At 38.5% G+C, this 14,605-nt stretch overlaps 1 protein-coding gene and 1 non-coding gene across 2 annotated transcripts in view; one reads left to right on the top strand and one right to left on the bottom strand.

The window, feature by feature from the left end:
- Positions 1–14,605, top strand: part of SCAF8 (SR-related CTD associated factor 8) — a gene marked incomplete at its 5' end in the record, with an annotated part of 100,713 nt that overhangs the window by 36,241 nt on the left and 49,867 nt on the right. The window contains 1 exon segment of the mRNA XM_014585860.1: positions 9,935–10,018. Within this exon segment, the coding sequence (XP_014441346.1) occupies positions 9,935–10,018 (84 nt within the window).
- On the bottom strand, positions 6,376–6,510 carry LOC114006953 (small nucleolar RNA SNORA48). Its single transcript, XR_003548603.1, has one exon. It is a non-coding gene; the product is annotated as a small nucleolar RNA SNORA48 (small nucleolar RNA).

Genomic DNA, 14,605 nt, shown 5'->3' with positions numbered 1-14,605 from the left:
CCGGGCCCACAGCAGGGTCCTCCGTCCTCCCGCCGCCTCGCTCGGCGCGGGTCCCCTATAATGTACCTTTTGAGGTGACTTTATTGGTGGAACATGGCCTATCCTGGTGGCACAGTTAGTAATGTGTTGAGCTGCACTGCTAGAAGCCACATGCCAACTGTTCAGATCCTTGCCCCAGAGGATGGAACACACTGGGTGTTTGACCAGGTTCCTGACAAATTAGAGGACTAGGGGGAAGAGCATCACAGTGTGACCCTGTAGAGGATTTGTTCTCTCTTTCTCTGTTGTATGCACTATCACAAATTGTAAAAACTGGCTTTATCAGTGAAAAAAATCTTGTTTGCTTTTTACTTGTGTATGTAAAATATTGAATTTTTATTTTCACTTTTAAAATTGTTTAGGAACAGGCAGAACAATTTTCATTTATAAAATTTTATTTCTACTTGGGAAAAAAATTTTTTTAAAGGTTTTTACCTTAGGGTGTGTGCACTGTTGGGGTGGGGGAGAGAAAGAGACAGTGAGAGGGAAAATGAGAAATCATTCCCAGGGGGCATGGCCACGCAGCAATCTTTTCTCTGCCATCCTCCTCCCAGGATTTTGGGCACACATGCACATGTGCCCAGTGTTAGTTTCAAGCCACTAGGTTTGAGACTCGAACCGCGGTTGGCCATGTGGGAGTCCAGCAACGTAAGCACTATACCATCTGCTTGTCATTTTTAATAGTACTTTTTACAGAAACATTTATGAAAACTTAAAAATCTGTATATATTGTTGAAAATAAGAGTCATTCACAACTTTTTTTTACTGCATTGGTTTTCTTTTTTTTTTTTTTTCTTCTTTTTTGTTGGAGAGATTTTTGCTATAGGGCGTGTGTGCTCGCCAGACAGAGACAGACAGAGAGACAGAAAGCAGGAAATCCCCCCCAGGGGGATGGCCACGCCGCAATCCCTTCTCCTCCATTCTCCTCTCGGGATCTTGGGCACGCACGCACACGCAGCCGGCGTGAGTTTAAGCCACCGGTTCCGGGACTCGAACCACGGTTGACTACATGGGAGTCCAGCGCCGTAGCCATTACGCTAACTGCTGGTCCCACTGCATTGGTTTTCTTTTTTTTTTTTTTCTTCTTTTTTGTTGGAGAGATTTTTGCTATAGGGCGTGTGTGCTCGCCAGACAGAGACAGACAGAGAGACAGAAAGCAGGAAATCCCCCCCAGGGGGATGGCCACGCCGCAATCCCTTCTCCTCCATTCTCCTCTCGGGATCTTGGGCACGCACGCACACGCAGCCGGCGTGAGTTTAAGCCACCGGTTCCGGGACTCGAACCACGGTTGACTACATGGGAGTCCAGCGCCGTAGCCATTACGCTAACTGCTGGTCCCACTGCATTGGTTTTCTGTTGCAGTGTAACGTTGTCACAAATGTAGCTTGTGACTGAAAACAGCGTGTCAGGATCAAGGCACTGGTTAGCTGGGTGGGTCCTCTGCTGATAGTTTCATTAGACTGAAATCAAGATGTCAACAAGAGCTTTGTTCTTATTTAAAGACTGAGGTCCTCCTGTAAGCTCCTTCAGGTTCAGGTTGTTGGCTTGAATACAAATCCTTATCATAGGACTGAGGTCTTTGTTTTGTTTGCAGCAGTGGCCTAGAAGTCGTTCTCATATAACCCTCTCAGACATGGCATTTGCTTCTTAAATGCAAGCAGAAAATAAATCCTGCCTTCAGTCTTTCACAGGGGAGTTTTTATAATGAAGTTATCAGAGGTTGGTGTATCTATTATATTCACAAGTACCAACCATAGTCAAGGAATGGGAGGATTACATGGAGGGAGATTATACAAGGCCTTTACCATCCATTGCAAGGCAGGAAAACTTGGGGGCCATTGTAGAATTCTGTGTACCAAAGCTACTGTAACAAAACCAATGATAATTTTCTATTGCCTTCTAATATATTTTAAACAAATATTTTACTTCGATGTTTTCAAATTTTCATCACTATTCTTTTGTAGACATATTCATGTGATTTCTGATTTAAAGTAAAGCATGTTATTTGGAAGTTCAAGCGTTTATACTGTAGAATGTTGAAAAGTTAGTAAAAGATGTGGGAATGCTAATAACTACCTATTAAAATGAATGTAGAATTTTTTTGATGTACTTATATGAAAACCACATCATATTTATCTTGTTCATCATGGTGAAACAAACTTGGGAGTTATGATGAGAATAAATAATCATCTTAACTTTTACTTCATAGTGATTTAGACCTGCAAGTAGTAATCATTTCAAATGAGAGGAATCTGTTTTAAAATGCTTTCAAAGCTTTGTATATCCTTTTTTTTTTTTGGCTTTTTTTGGGAGCTGTAATTCATTAGTCATAACAAGTATGTGCCGTTAATTGGATAGCAAAGTTTAATATATAAATAACTTTTTATGAGGTATCTATTTGTTGGTTTATTTGCCACAGGGCATATGCACTTTCTAGAGAGACAGAGGGACAACGGTACCACCCAGTGGGGTGTGGTTATGCTGCAGTTCCTTCTCCATTTTTCCACCCTGTAGGGATTTGGGGCATGCACATATGGGGGCTTTGTATGTTTTCAAGCCATTGGGGTCAGGATTTGAACATAGTCTACTCTATAGGATTGCAGTCTCTTGATGACTGGACCATAGGGTTGGCTCTATAGAGTATTTTAAACTATTATAATTGATTTTTTTTCACAGTTCTGGAGGCAAGGCAGTCTTAAGCTCAAGGTGCCAACTGATTGGATTCCTGAGGAATATTCTTTCTGGCCTGTGGAGCTGCCTTCTCACTGACTTTTTAAGAAGTTGGGTTTGGGGTGGGGGTTAGGGAGACAGTGCTCACTAGTACCAGTTAGCAATTTTGTTTCCATTTTGTAGTAGTTTGTGACATCATCTCTTGTCTGCTGAGTATTCTCTCTTCCTCATTTTACTTTTCAGGGCTTTTTCTTTTTTTGATTTATTTTTTGATTTATTTTTGCTATAGGATTTGCGCATTCACCAGAGAGACAGCGAGGAATTACTTCCCAAGGGAGATGGGCACTCTGTAATCCTTTCTCCTCCATTTTTCTCTGAGATCTTGGGCACACATTCCCTGAGTGAGTTTCAAGTCACCGGGTCTGAGATTCTAGCCTCGGTGGACTATGTGGGAGTTCAGAAGTGTAACCATTATGCCAACCACTGGTCCCCCAGTGTGAGTTTTAAGCCACTGGGTGTAGGACTTGAACCACAGTTGACTACCTGTCAGTCCAGTGATGTAACCATTATGGCATCTACTGGTCCCCTCTTTTTGCTTGTCCTTGTAAATTTTGATAACTTTTTGAAAGTCCCTCATTGTCTTCCCAGTTTAAGGAAGAAAAGAAAAATGTCTGATCAACATGCTGTCTTGAATTCAAAGTATCAAGGCTGTGTTAGTTGCACAAATTTTTTGTGACGTTTCTGATTTCTTTGGAGATTTACAGGAACCTGATTTGTACCGTGAAGGTCCTAAAGGACCATTGTTGAGAAAAATGGACTGGATTGATTACTGTTTATTTTAGACTCACACTTTAGATCTGTCCCCTTGGTCACAAAACCAACATCCCTGAAGGCATAGATAAGCCAGTACTTAGATGAGCAAGATGTTGATTTTCTGGAGTATGACTGATAGTAGGTTTTTTCCTTGGGTTTTTGGCAGTTGTAATAGAATTCTGTAATTTTGCTCAAATTGAGAATGAAACTTAAAAGAGCAAAATTCCTTTATTTCCTTCACGAGTGAGAGAGAAAGGCAGACACCCTTGACAAGGTCTTGTCATGACACAATCCTTTCCCTAGCCTCCCAGTCTCTGGGGTGTGCCTGGTGTGTTCAGGTCGGCCTGGAATCAGAACCTGGTCTTCTATTGCACATTGGTACCCTCACTGCCTGCACTGCCAGAGCTGGGTCAGGGACTCGAATTATTGAAGAGTTTGCTTGAAATAGCAAGTATAAAATATAACATTTTATTACATTATGGATAATGGATCTCAGTGCATAGAGGAGGGAGAGCATGAATGTATTCAGCATGAATATATTCTCCAAGGATGTGAGATTACAGTGTTTGTCAAAAACAAAATCTGGGACCAGCAGGTGGCATGGTAGTTAAGGTGCTGGGCACTCCCACATGGCTGACCATAGTTCAAGTCCCGGACTGGTGGTTTGCTTTCTCACTTTTCCTCTTTCACTCTCTTTCTCTGTTCTCTCTCTTGTCAAATTAAAAAAAATAAATGGGTGAATAAAATTAAATAATAATTTTTTTTGAGAGGTTTTTGCTATAGGGCGTATGCGCTTGCCAGAAAGACAGAGAGAGATAAGAGGGATAGAAAGCGAGAAATCACTCCCCAGGGTGGATGGCCACGTCGCAATCTCTTCTCCATTCTCCTCTCGGGATCTTGGGCACACACGCACATGCGCCGGGCGTGAGTTTTTAAGCCACTGGGTCTGGGACTCGAACCGTGGTCAGCTACATGGGAGTTCAGTGACATACCCATTATGCTAAGTGCTGGTCCCAGTAAATCTTTTAAAAAGAAAATCTGGGCCAGCTGGTGGTGTGGTGGTTAAAGTGACTAGTTTCCACGTGGTTGACTGTGCAATCGGAGTCCTGGATCCAGTAACTTGAAAAACATGTCAAGTGCATGTGTGATTGTGCATGCCCAAAATTCCAAAAGGAGAGGAAATGGAATTGCAGCGTGACCATTCCACCTGACCCCCACTTCCCCAGGAGCACTCAGAGCCTTTGGCAAATTAAAAAACAAAATCAAGGACCAGCTTGTGGCATAGAGTTTAAGTATCCCATTTGCCTGACTTTGTGGCTTGAGTGTTGGACAGGTGGCTTGAGAATCATGTTGGATGCATGTATGTGTTTTCCAAAGTTTCAAGAGGAGGATAGAGGATAGAGAACTGTGGCATGGTCATTCCCTCTTCCCCCATTGCTTTCACTCCCTACTCTCTTCCCTGCCATCTCTAGCAAGCACACGCATTCTATGACAAAATTAAAAAAACAAAACAACAGCAACAAAACAACCGATGTACATCTGTGGGATTGAGAATGTTCCCCACACTCAATGGATGGTCTCCTTTATAAAATAAGTTTGGTTAAAACACACTGCTTATTCATACATGAATTGTCTGTGTCTGTTTTCCTGCCACAAGGACCATGGCTGCATAGTTTTTGTGGGCAAAGCCTAACATATTGGGTCGTCAGAAAAGTCAGGACCTTTTTTTTTCTAGCTTTAAGGTCTTTATTATAGACAAGTGTCCTGGTAGTCAGTAGTAGCAGCTCATGTATCTTAGTGCAGGTTAAATATTTCCTCAATCCTGACAAAGTCATTAGAAACAGATTTGATTTGAAGTTTCGGATTAAAAATATTTATTTGTTGTGGTGCCTACAGATGATAATATAGAAATTTATTTAAAGTTTATAAGTTTAAGGAGCACTCTTAAGTGTACGTGAGGGGAGTTGAAACATGCAAAGAATAAATTAGACTGAAAACCCCGTCTCTTTCTATGGGAATGATGTCTGAAATGCCAAAGGGAGGAGGATGTTAGGAATAGGACTTTGTATCAGTTGACAGATGGACAGAGTTTGTTTATAGAGACAGGATCACATTAGAATGTGATAGATGAGAAGCAGCTTAGATTGGAGAAGCAGAGTTCAGAGTCTGAGCCAAGAGCCCAGTAGGTAGTAGTAATCCTTGAAAAGTTGGCTAGTTTTAACTGAAGAAGAATTTGATATAACGAGCTAACTGGGGTCAATAGCAGCTTAAGAGTTTGGAAGACTTGACATCAGAGAGCTACATCCTTAGAAGCAGACTAGCAAGATTGAAACCTGTACATGAGAAAACTGAGTCCTGGAGAGCCCAGGCATCTCGCTAGAGCCTGCGGCCATGGTATTCTGAACCAAGCATAGGGATGGGAATCATCAAAGGAAGGGAACTTTCCCAGCATTAGCTTTCATTCTTCTCCCAACATCTTCAGTATAAAACCGTTAAGTGTTTTCTGTGTTGGATCAGATTTTGAGAATACAATTACATTTTAACTCTTGGTGCCAGGTTGACAAATCCGATTAGAAAGGGTTGGAATGAAATGTGGCAGTTTTTAATAGCAGCGTGTAGCAGTATTGGTAGTAATTGATAATAAAGATTTGTTATTGAATGCTTGCTGTGTATCAGGCATTATGTCATCTTGTACATCTATAGTAGGTTTAATAGAGTTTCTTTGTATTCACTGAATTGTTAGTAGAAGTTTTTAAAGTTTTTAAAAGGCTTCAGTGGGCTGGCAGCATTTCATCATTATATTTTGGTGTTTTTTTTTTTGTTGTTGTTGTTGTTGTTGTTGTTGTTGTTTTCCTACGTGTCCAAGGCATGAACCAGGCAAAGGCACTGACCAAAAGCCAATCTGGGATGAACAAGCGGTTGGTTTGTCCCTGACTGATATGAGATGGGCACCACCAGCCAGATGCCACTCTGCCCAGGCCAGGGACAGGCCAGAGCTCGTATTTGAATTACTTGGTTGGCCATCTGGAGTCTCTCTTAACCATTAGACCATGAAGCAGGCTCTACTTTGAATTCTTGAATAGCAGGTTTGCTGCATAAAAATAATATTTTTTTTAAAAGATCAAGAAAAGACAATGTCCTAGGGGAAATTTTTAGTCACCATTTTAAAATTGAATACTTAATATTAAATTTTAGTGAAGATACTCAGTGAAGAATTAGATATAATGATTTATGTCTCTTGTGATGATCAAATTTAATAAATGGGATTTTAGAAAACAGGGAAATGGTTGGAAGTCAGTGTGTTAAGTGAGCTTTTAGACTATGCCGTTACTTAAGTTCATTTCTCTTGCAGCTGGTGCATTTTTAAAAGGAGGGTCTCAGATGACAGCTTACTTTTCAACCTGTTGAAAATGTTTCAGAAGTCTATATTATCTCTGACCCCCATCCCTAACATTCCTCATCCTCCCCAAAAAAGCCAGCAATGTTTTACTCCACTGGGGTATGGACTAGTACTTAAATGGAATTTCAGCACTTTACCACCCAGCATGTGGTAATGTGTTTTCAAGGACAGACCTAATGCCTTTTTATTACTCTAGTATATAAATGACTGACTTGAGGTATAGAGTATACCTTCAAATGGCTCAGTGAATAGTGTTCATTTAAGTGGTGAATGCTTACCAGAGAGAAAAGATTTTCATTTTTGTAGTGGCTAACCCTTGTTGAGTGACCTGTGTGTGCTTTTCATACAATGTTTCTGTGAAACAAGGTTTGCTTCTATTTTGTAAATGGAAAACTAATGTTGAGCAGTTTAACAATTTTTAATAAGGTAATAGTTGGAATTCTGTACAAATCTTTCTGTGCAAAGTTTATGCATTGCCATGTCCTGGCAGTATTTGAAGAAAAGGGAGAGAAAAAAATGAAAAAAAGGCAGAGTTTCTGTTCTTAGAGCTCTTCTGTAGTGGAGAGGTCAGAAGTGAATCTAAGGCCTACTGAGAAATTCTGAGAAATTGACATTTTTTACGCAGCCTGCTGTAAGTCCTATACCATCTGTTGACATTATGTCATACCTGGTGGACAGAGTAGAATATGAAGATAAGATGTTCTCAAACGCGGAAATAGAGGTGATCAGTGTACTAAAATTTCCTGAGTGATTGACAGAGATTTTAACATTCAGCTAACTTAGGATCTTAATGATCTTCAGAGCTCTTAGGAAGGATCTGATGGGATTGTAATCCTAGTCAGGTAGTATGAACAGGTGGGTGCTTCTGGGAGCTCCCAGATGGAGTACAGTTCAAACAGCAGTTGGTATATAGTTATTAACCTCTTATTAATAACTTAATTAAGCTGCATTAAAATAATTTACATTGCTTGTCTTAGTATCAGTCATCCTCATCCTTGTGAAGTACTTTAAGTAAATGTCAGATTGCTGTAATAAATGTTCAAAGTGAGTGACAGTACAATAAGAGCATAAAAGAGCGGGTATGTAGGGAAGCCTGTCCTCATTAGGTCATGCTTGAACTAAGATGGATGAACTAAGATAATTAGTGGGGAGGCCCCAGTGAAGCATATTCTAAATAAAGGGAGCAAGGTTCATTTTGAAGGCCCTGTGTTTAGGAACCAAAATAAAGCTATTGTGCTTTGAACCAAAGGTTGGGAGTGAGGTATAAGGTGAATCTGGAAAGGTATACGGGGTTACAACAAGCAGGGCCTTGCGTGTATAGAATTTAAGTTTTTATTTTAAGAGTGGGAGCTCACTGACCATTTTAAAGGTGTGATGGGAATGGGCAGTGTCAGCCAACTGATAGGTTAGTTTTTGAAAAGATAGTTGCAATAGTGATATGAAGAACTTGCCACATACATATAGGTGTTTTTCAAGTAAGCGATGAATGTCAGGGTGGTAGTTAGAGGAGGATGAGGAGACCAATATGGGAACCCTGGGAAAATTCTAGGAGGCATGAAGATTGTTTTTACAGTGTCCTAATGGGCAAAGCTTTGTTTCCTGACTTCCAGTTAATTCCTTACCAGCATTATAGTTAAAAATCTTAGTATCACTGAGTACAGTGAAAGTAATATGTATGTATATATATTTTTAAACAGTTTTTTTGTTGTTGTTGTTTTTACTTTTGTATCTTTTGTTTTTGCTATGTGGTGTGTGTACTTGCCAGAGAGAGAGAGATACTGACAGACAGAAAGCAAGAAATCACCTCCCAGGGGCTCTGGGAGGGTGCCTATGCCACCATTTCTTCTCCATTCTTCTCTTGGGATTTTGGGCATGCATACACACACACTTGGCTTTTTAAGCCACTGGGTCCAGGACTTGAACTGTGGTCTATTACATGGGAATCCAGTGATAAAACCTTAACGCCATCTACTGGTCTCTGCAGAGGATATTTTAATCACTCTTTCTTTAAGCTTGCTTACTATTTGTTGCCTACTTCCCCATCTTGTATTAATTGTTTTTTTCTTTAAGCATTGTTATTATTACTTACTTATATGATAAATTTCAAAACAAAGGCTTTTTTATCACCAGGGTGTGGTGAGTACAGAATTGTTAAACAACAGATCATGTGATTTAAGTTTTATTGAGATATAATATACATAGTATAAAACCAGCCAATTTAAAGTGAACATGTAGTCTTTAGTACATTCACTAAGTTACACAACCATCACGACGATCAATTTTAGAGTTTATTAAAAAGTACTGTTAATTTTTTTCTCCTCCACTCACCCAGCAGTAGATAACCACCATCATTTGATTGGCTGTTTCTGGACATTTCATAGAAATAGAAGCTTAATTATGTGATCTTTTTCATCTGGCTTTTTTAAACTTTAGTATACTGTTTTTAAATTTTGTTCATGATGTTACACGTATTTTTATGGCTATTTGGATGGATATAACTTTTTTCTTATCAAATATTCATTAACTGATGCACATGTGTTTCTGTCCTTTTTATGAATTTTATATGAATAATGCTATTAATTATTAATACATTAATAGTGACCATTAATGTGCAAGATTGAATGTAAACATATTCTCAGCTCTGTTGGTTTAAGTACATACTTTGGAGTGAAATTGGCTGGGTCTTCTGGTAACTATACTTTTTTAAGGAATTGCCAAACTCCTTTCCAAAGCTGCTTCATCATTTTATATCACCACCAACAGTATATATGGGTTCCAGTTTCTATACTTCCGAGCTAACATTGATTTGTACTTGATTATGAGCCAGCAAGTGTGATGTGATAGCTCATTGTAGTTTTGATATGCATTTTCCTAAAAGCTAGTGATGTTGATTTTTAAAAGAATAACAGTACTTTGATTTCATTAAGAGTATAACAGTGGGAAATATTTGGTAATTTTGTGTAATTGCTTGGAGATGATTAGTTTTTAAATTTTGTTTTGCTTTTTCTTTAGCTATATTCCCTGAATGACTATAAACCACCCATTTCTAAAGCGAAAATGACCCAGATTACTAAGGCAGCCATCAAAGCTATTAAGGTGAGTAATAACGTTTTTTGTGTCTTCAAGAGAAAATACAGTCATGGACTGCATAACGAGTTCTGGTCGGTGACAGGACTACATGACTAGCAGTGACCCATTAAGGTTATACCAGATAGCATGTGTGTGTATAGTTTTCTACAGTGCAGGTTTGTGTAACTACGCTCCGTGGTGTTCACGCAACAGAACCACCTGTTATTGCCTTTCTGGGAAACAAGCATATTCTCTTTGTTAAGTGACGCATGACTCCACTGATATTTCGGAGAGGGGATAATTTTTATAGATTACTAGATTTTTTTGGGGGGTGGGGTGGGGGAGAGGCTTTTGCTATAGGGCAGATGTGCTTGCCAGAAAGACAGAGACAAAGAATGAGAAATCCCCACCCGGGGGGATGGCCACGCCACAATCTCTTCTCCTTTTGGGATCTTGGGCACATATGCACACACACCCGGTGGGACTCAATCCGTGATCACTACATGGGAGTCCAGCGACATAGCCATTACGCCATCTGCTGGTCCCGATTACTAGATATTTTTAAAGATTAAATTTTATGTTAATTAGATTTATGGTAAAATGGAATTAAAGTACGAGTTCATATTGGTGCATAAAAACTTTGAAATCCATATGGAGTTATTTCATAATATGTATTTTTTCATGAACTTTTTGAAGATCCTTTTTATTTTCTCTCATTTAGAAAAGCACACACACAAAATAATCTATTACCTGCAAACTCCCCTACCTCAGAGTAAATACTTAACATTTTGATAAGTATCCTTCTATAAGCTTTGAAGCTATAATTTTTCTTCCTTTATTAGACAGTTAATATCTTGGATTTATCTACCATATTGTAAAAGTCATGACATTTTTTTTTTTATGCAAAAATGAATCATGACTTTGCCAGTGACTCAATACATCCTGGAAAATGTATTTAGCACTGTCATTTGTCACACGTACAAGTTGAGTACAGTTGATAGAAAGTTTTTAAATGAAAAGTAATGTATTTTTTTCTTAATAGATTTTATTGTAGATATGACAATGGCCCATATGAAAAATAATTGGGCTTTACTGTATGTTAGATGTGAACTGTGAGAAAGGCCACAACATTTAGTTATTGTTCTGATATAGTGGATTTTAACTTATATTGATTCATGGATTCTTCCTTTTTTTTCTTTTTTTTTTTTGAGAGGTTTTTGCTATAGGGCACGTGCGCTCGCCAGACAGACAGAGAGAGAGTCCTCTCTCCTTTTCTATTTTTTTTGGAGTTGCTATAGGGCACATGCACTCACCCATGGGAGACAGAGAGAGAGAAAGAGAAAGAAAGAGAAAGCACCCACAGGAGAGTTGATCACACCACTCTCCTTTCTCCTCCATTCTCCTCTTGGGATTTTGGGCATACACACACACTTGGCTTTTTAAGCCACTGGGTCCAGGACTTGAACTGTGGTCTATTACATGGGAATCCAGTGATAAAACCTTAACGCCATCTACTGGTCTCTGCAGAGGATATTTTAATCACTCTTTCTTTAAGCTTGCTTACTATTTGTTGCCTACTTCCCCATCTTGTATTAATTGTTTTTTTCTTTAAGCATTGTTATTATTACTTACTTATATGATAAATTTCAAAACAAAGGCTTTTTTATCACCAGGGTGTGGTGAGTACAGAATTGTTAAACAACAGATCATGTGATTTAAGTTTTATTGAGATATAATATACATAGTATAAAACCAGCCAATTTAAAGTGAACATGTAGTCTTTAGTACATTCACTAAGTTACACAACCATCACGACGATCAATTTTAGAGTTTATTAAAAAGTACTGTTAATTTTTTTCTCCTCCACTCACCCAGCAGTAGATAACCACCATCATTTGATTGGCTGTTTCTGGACATTTCATAGAAATAGAAGCTTAATTATGTGATCTTTTTCATCTGGCTTTTTTAAACTTTAGTATACTGTTTTTAAATTTTGTTCATGATGTTACACGTATTTTTATGGCTATTTGGATGGATATAACTTTTTTCTTATCAAATATTCATTAACTGATGCACATGTGTTTCTGTCCTTTTTATGAATTTTATATGAATAATGCTATTAATTATTAATACATTAATAGTGACCATTAATGTGCAAGATTGAATGTAAACATATTCTCAGCTCTGTTGGTTTAAGTACATACTTTGGAGTGAAATTGGCTGGGTCTTCTGGTAACTATACTTTTTTAAGGAATTGCCAAACTCCTTTCCAAAGCTGCTTCATCATTTTATATCACCACCAACAGTATATATGGGTTCCAGTTTCTATACTTCCGAGCTAACATTGATTTGTACTTGATTATGAGCCAGCAAGTGTGATGTGATAGCTCATTGTAGTTTTGATATGCATTTTCCTAAAAGCTAGTGATGTTGATTTTTAAAAGAATAACAGTACTTTGATTTCATTAAGAGTATAACAGTGGGAAATATTTGGTAATTTTGTGTAATTGCTTGGAGATGATTAGTTTTTAAATTTTGTTTTGCTTTTTCTTTAGCTATATTCCCTGAATGACTATAAACCACCCATTTCTAAAGCGAAAATGACCCAGATTACTAAGGCAGCCATCAAAGCTATTAAGGTGAGTAATAACGTTTTTTGTGTCTTCAAGAGAAAATACAGTCATGGACTGCATAACGAGTTCTGGTCGGTGACAGGACTACATGACTAGCAGTGACCCATTAAGGTTATACCAGATAGCATGTGTGTGTATAGTTTTCTACAGTGCAGGTTTGTGTAACTACGCTCCGTGGTGTTCACGCAACAGAACCACCTGTTATTGCCTTTCTGGGAAACAAGCATATTCTCTTTGTTAAGTGACGCATGACTCCACTAATATTTCGGAGAGGGGATAATTTTTATAGATTACTAGATTTTTTTGGGGGGTGGGGTGGGGGAGAGGCTTTTGCTATAGGGCAGATGTGCTTGCCAGAAAGACAGAGACAAAGAATGAGAAATCCCCACCCGGGGGGATGGCCACGCCACAATCTCTTCTCCTTTTGGGATCTTGGGCACATATGCACACACACCCGGTGGGACTCAATCCGTGATCACTACATGGGAGTCCAGCGACATAGCCATTACGCCATCTGCTGGTCCCGATTACTAGATATTTTTAAAGATTAAATTTTATGTTAATTAGATTTATGGTAAAATGGAATTAAAGTACGAGTTCATATTGGTGCATAAAAACTTTGAAATCCATATGGAGTTATTTCATAATATGTATTTTTTCATGAACTTTTTGAAGATCCTTTTTATTTTCTCTCATTTAGAAAAGCACACACACAAAATAATCTATTACCTGCAAACTCCCCTACCTCAGAGTAAATACTTAACATTTTGATAAGTATCCTTCTATAAGCTTTGAAGCTATAATTTTTCTTCCTTTATTAGACAGTTAATATCTTGGATTTATCTACCATATTGTAAAAGTCATGACATTTTTTTTTTTATGCAAAAATGAATCATGACTTTGCCAGTGACTCAATACATCCTGGAAAATGTATTTAGCACTGTCATTTGTCACACATACAAGTTGAGTACAGTTGATAGAAAGTTTTTAAATGAAAAGTAATGTATTTTTTTCTTAATAGATTTTATTGTAGATATGACAATGGCCCATATGAAAAATAATTGGGCTTTACTGTATGTTAGATGTGAACTGTGAGAAAGGCCACAACATTTAGTTATTGTTCTGATATAGTGGATTTTAACTTATATTGATTCATGGATTCTTCCTTTTTTTTCTTTTTTTTTTTGAGAGGTTTTTGCTATAGGGCACGTGCGCTCGCCAGACAGACAGAGAGAGAGAGAAAGAGAGACAGAAAGCGAGAAATCACCCCCCGGGGGGGGATGGCCACGCCGCAATCCCTTCTCCTCCATTCTCCTCTCGGGATCTTGGGCACGCACGCACACGCGCCCGGCGTGAGTTTTAAGCCATCAGGTCCGGGACGCGAACTGTGGTCAACTACATGGGAGTGCAGGGACATAGCCATTACGCTAACTGCTGGTTCCAATTCATGGATTATTCTGAAAATCTGATTTTCAAGCTATTCCCTGGGTTTGGGACTTGAACTGTACATTTGACTATGTAGGATCCAGCCACCCCAACCTCTGTACAACCTGCTAGCCTGTAGTTTTTTAAATTTTTTTTTTTTTTTTTTTTTTGAGAGAGAGATTTTTGTTATACTCGGCATATAGTTGTCAGAAAGAAAGAGACAGAGATAGAAAGCGAGAAATCACTCCCAGAGGAGATGGCCATGCTGCATTCCATTCTCCTCTTGGGATATTAGGCACGCACGCACATGCACCTGGTGTGAGGTTTGAACCACCAGTGCAGGGCTTGAGCCGCAATTTGACTACGTAAGAGTCCAGCAATATAACTATTATGCCATCTGCTGGGTCCTATCTTTTAGCTTTTTTACTTGAGTAACTTAAATTGTCAAGTGAATTGTTACTTTATAGTAAGTAAATTTTGCCTAAACTGTGACTTACAGATTTTGATTTAGTGAATATTAATTTTTATTTTTATTTTATAAATATTTATTTTTATA

Source organism: Tupaia chinensis, unplaced genomic scaffold, assembly GCF_000334495.1.
Source record: "Tupaia chinensis unplaced genomic scaffold, TupChi_1.0 Scaffold000014_1, whole genome shotgun sequence".
Lineage (NCBI taxonomy): Eukaryota > Metazoa > Chordata > Mammalia > Scandentia > Tupaiidae > Tupaia > Tupaia belangeri.
The sequence above is the reverse complement of the archived record's forward strand: the minus strand, read 5'-3'. Positions and strand labels throughout refer to the sequence as shown.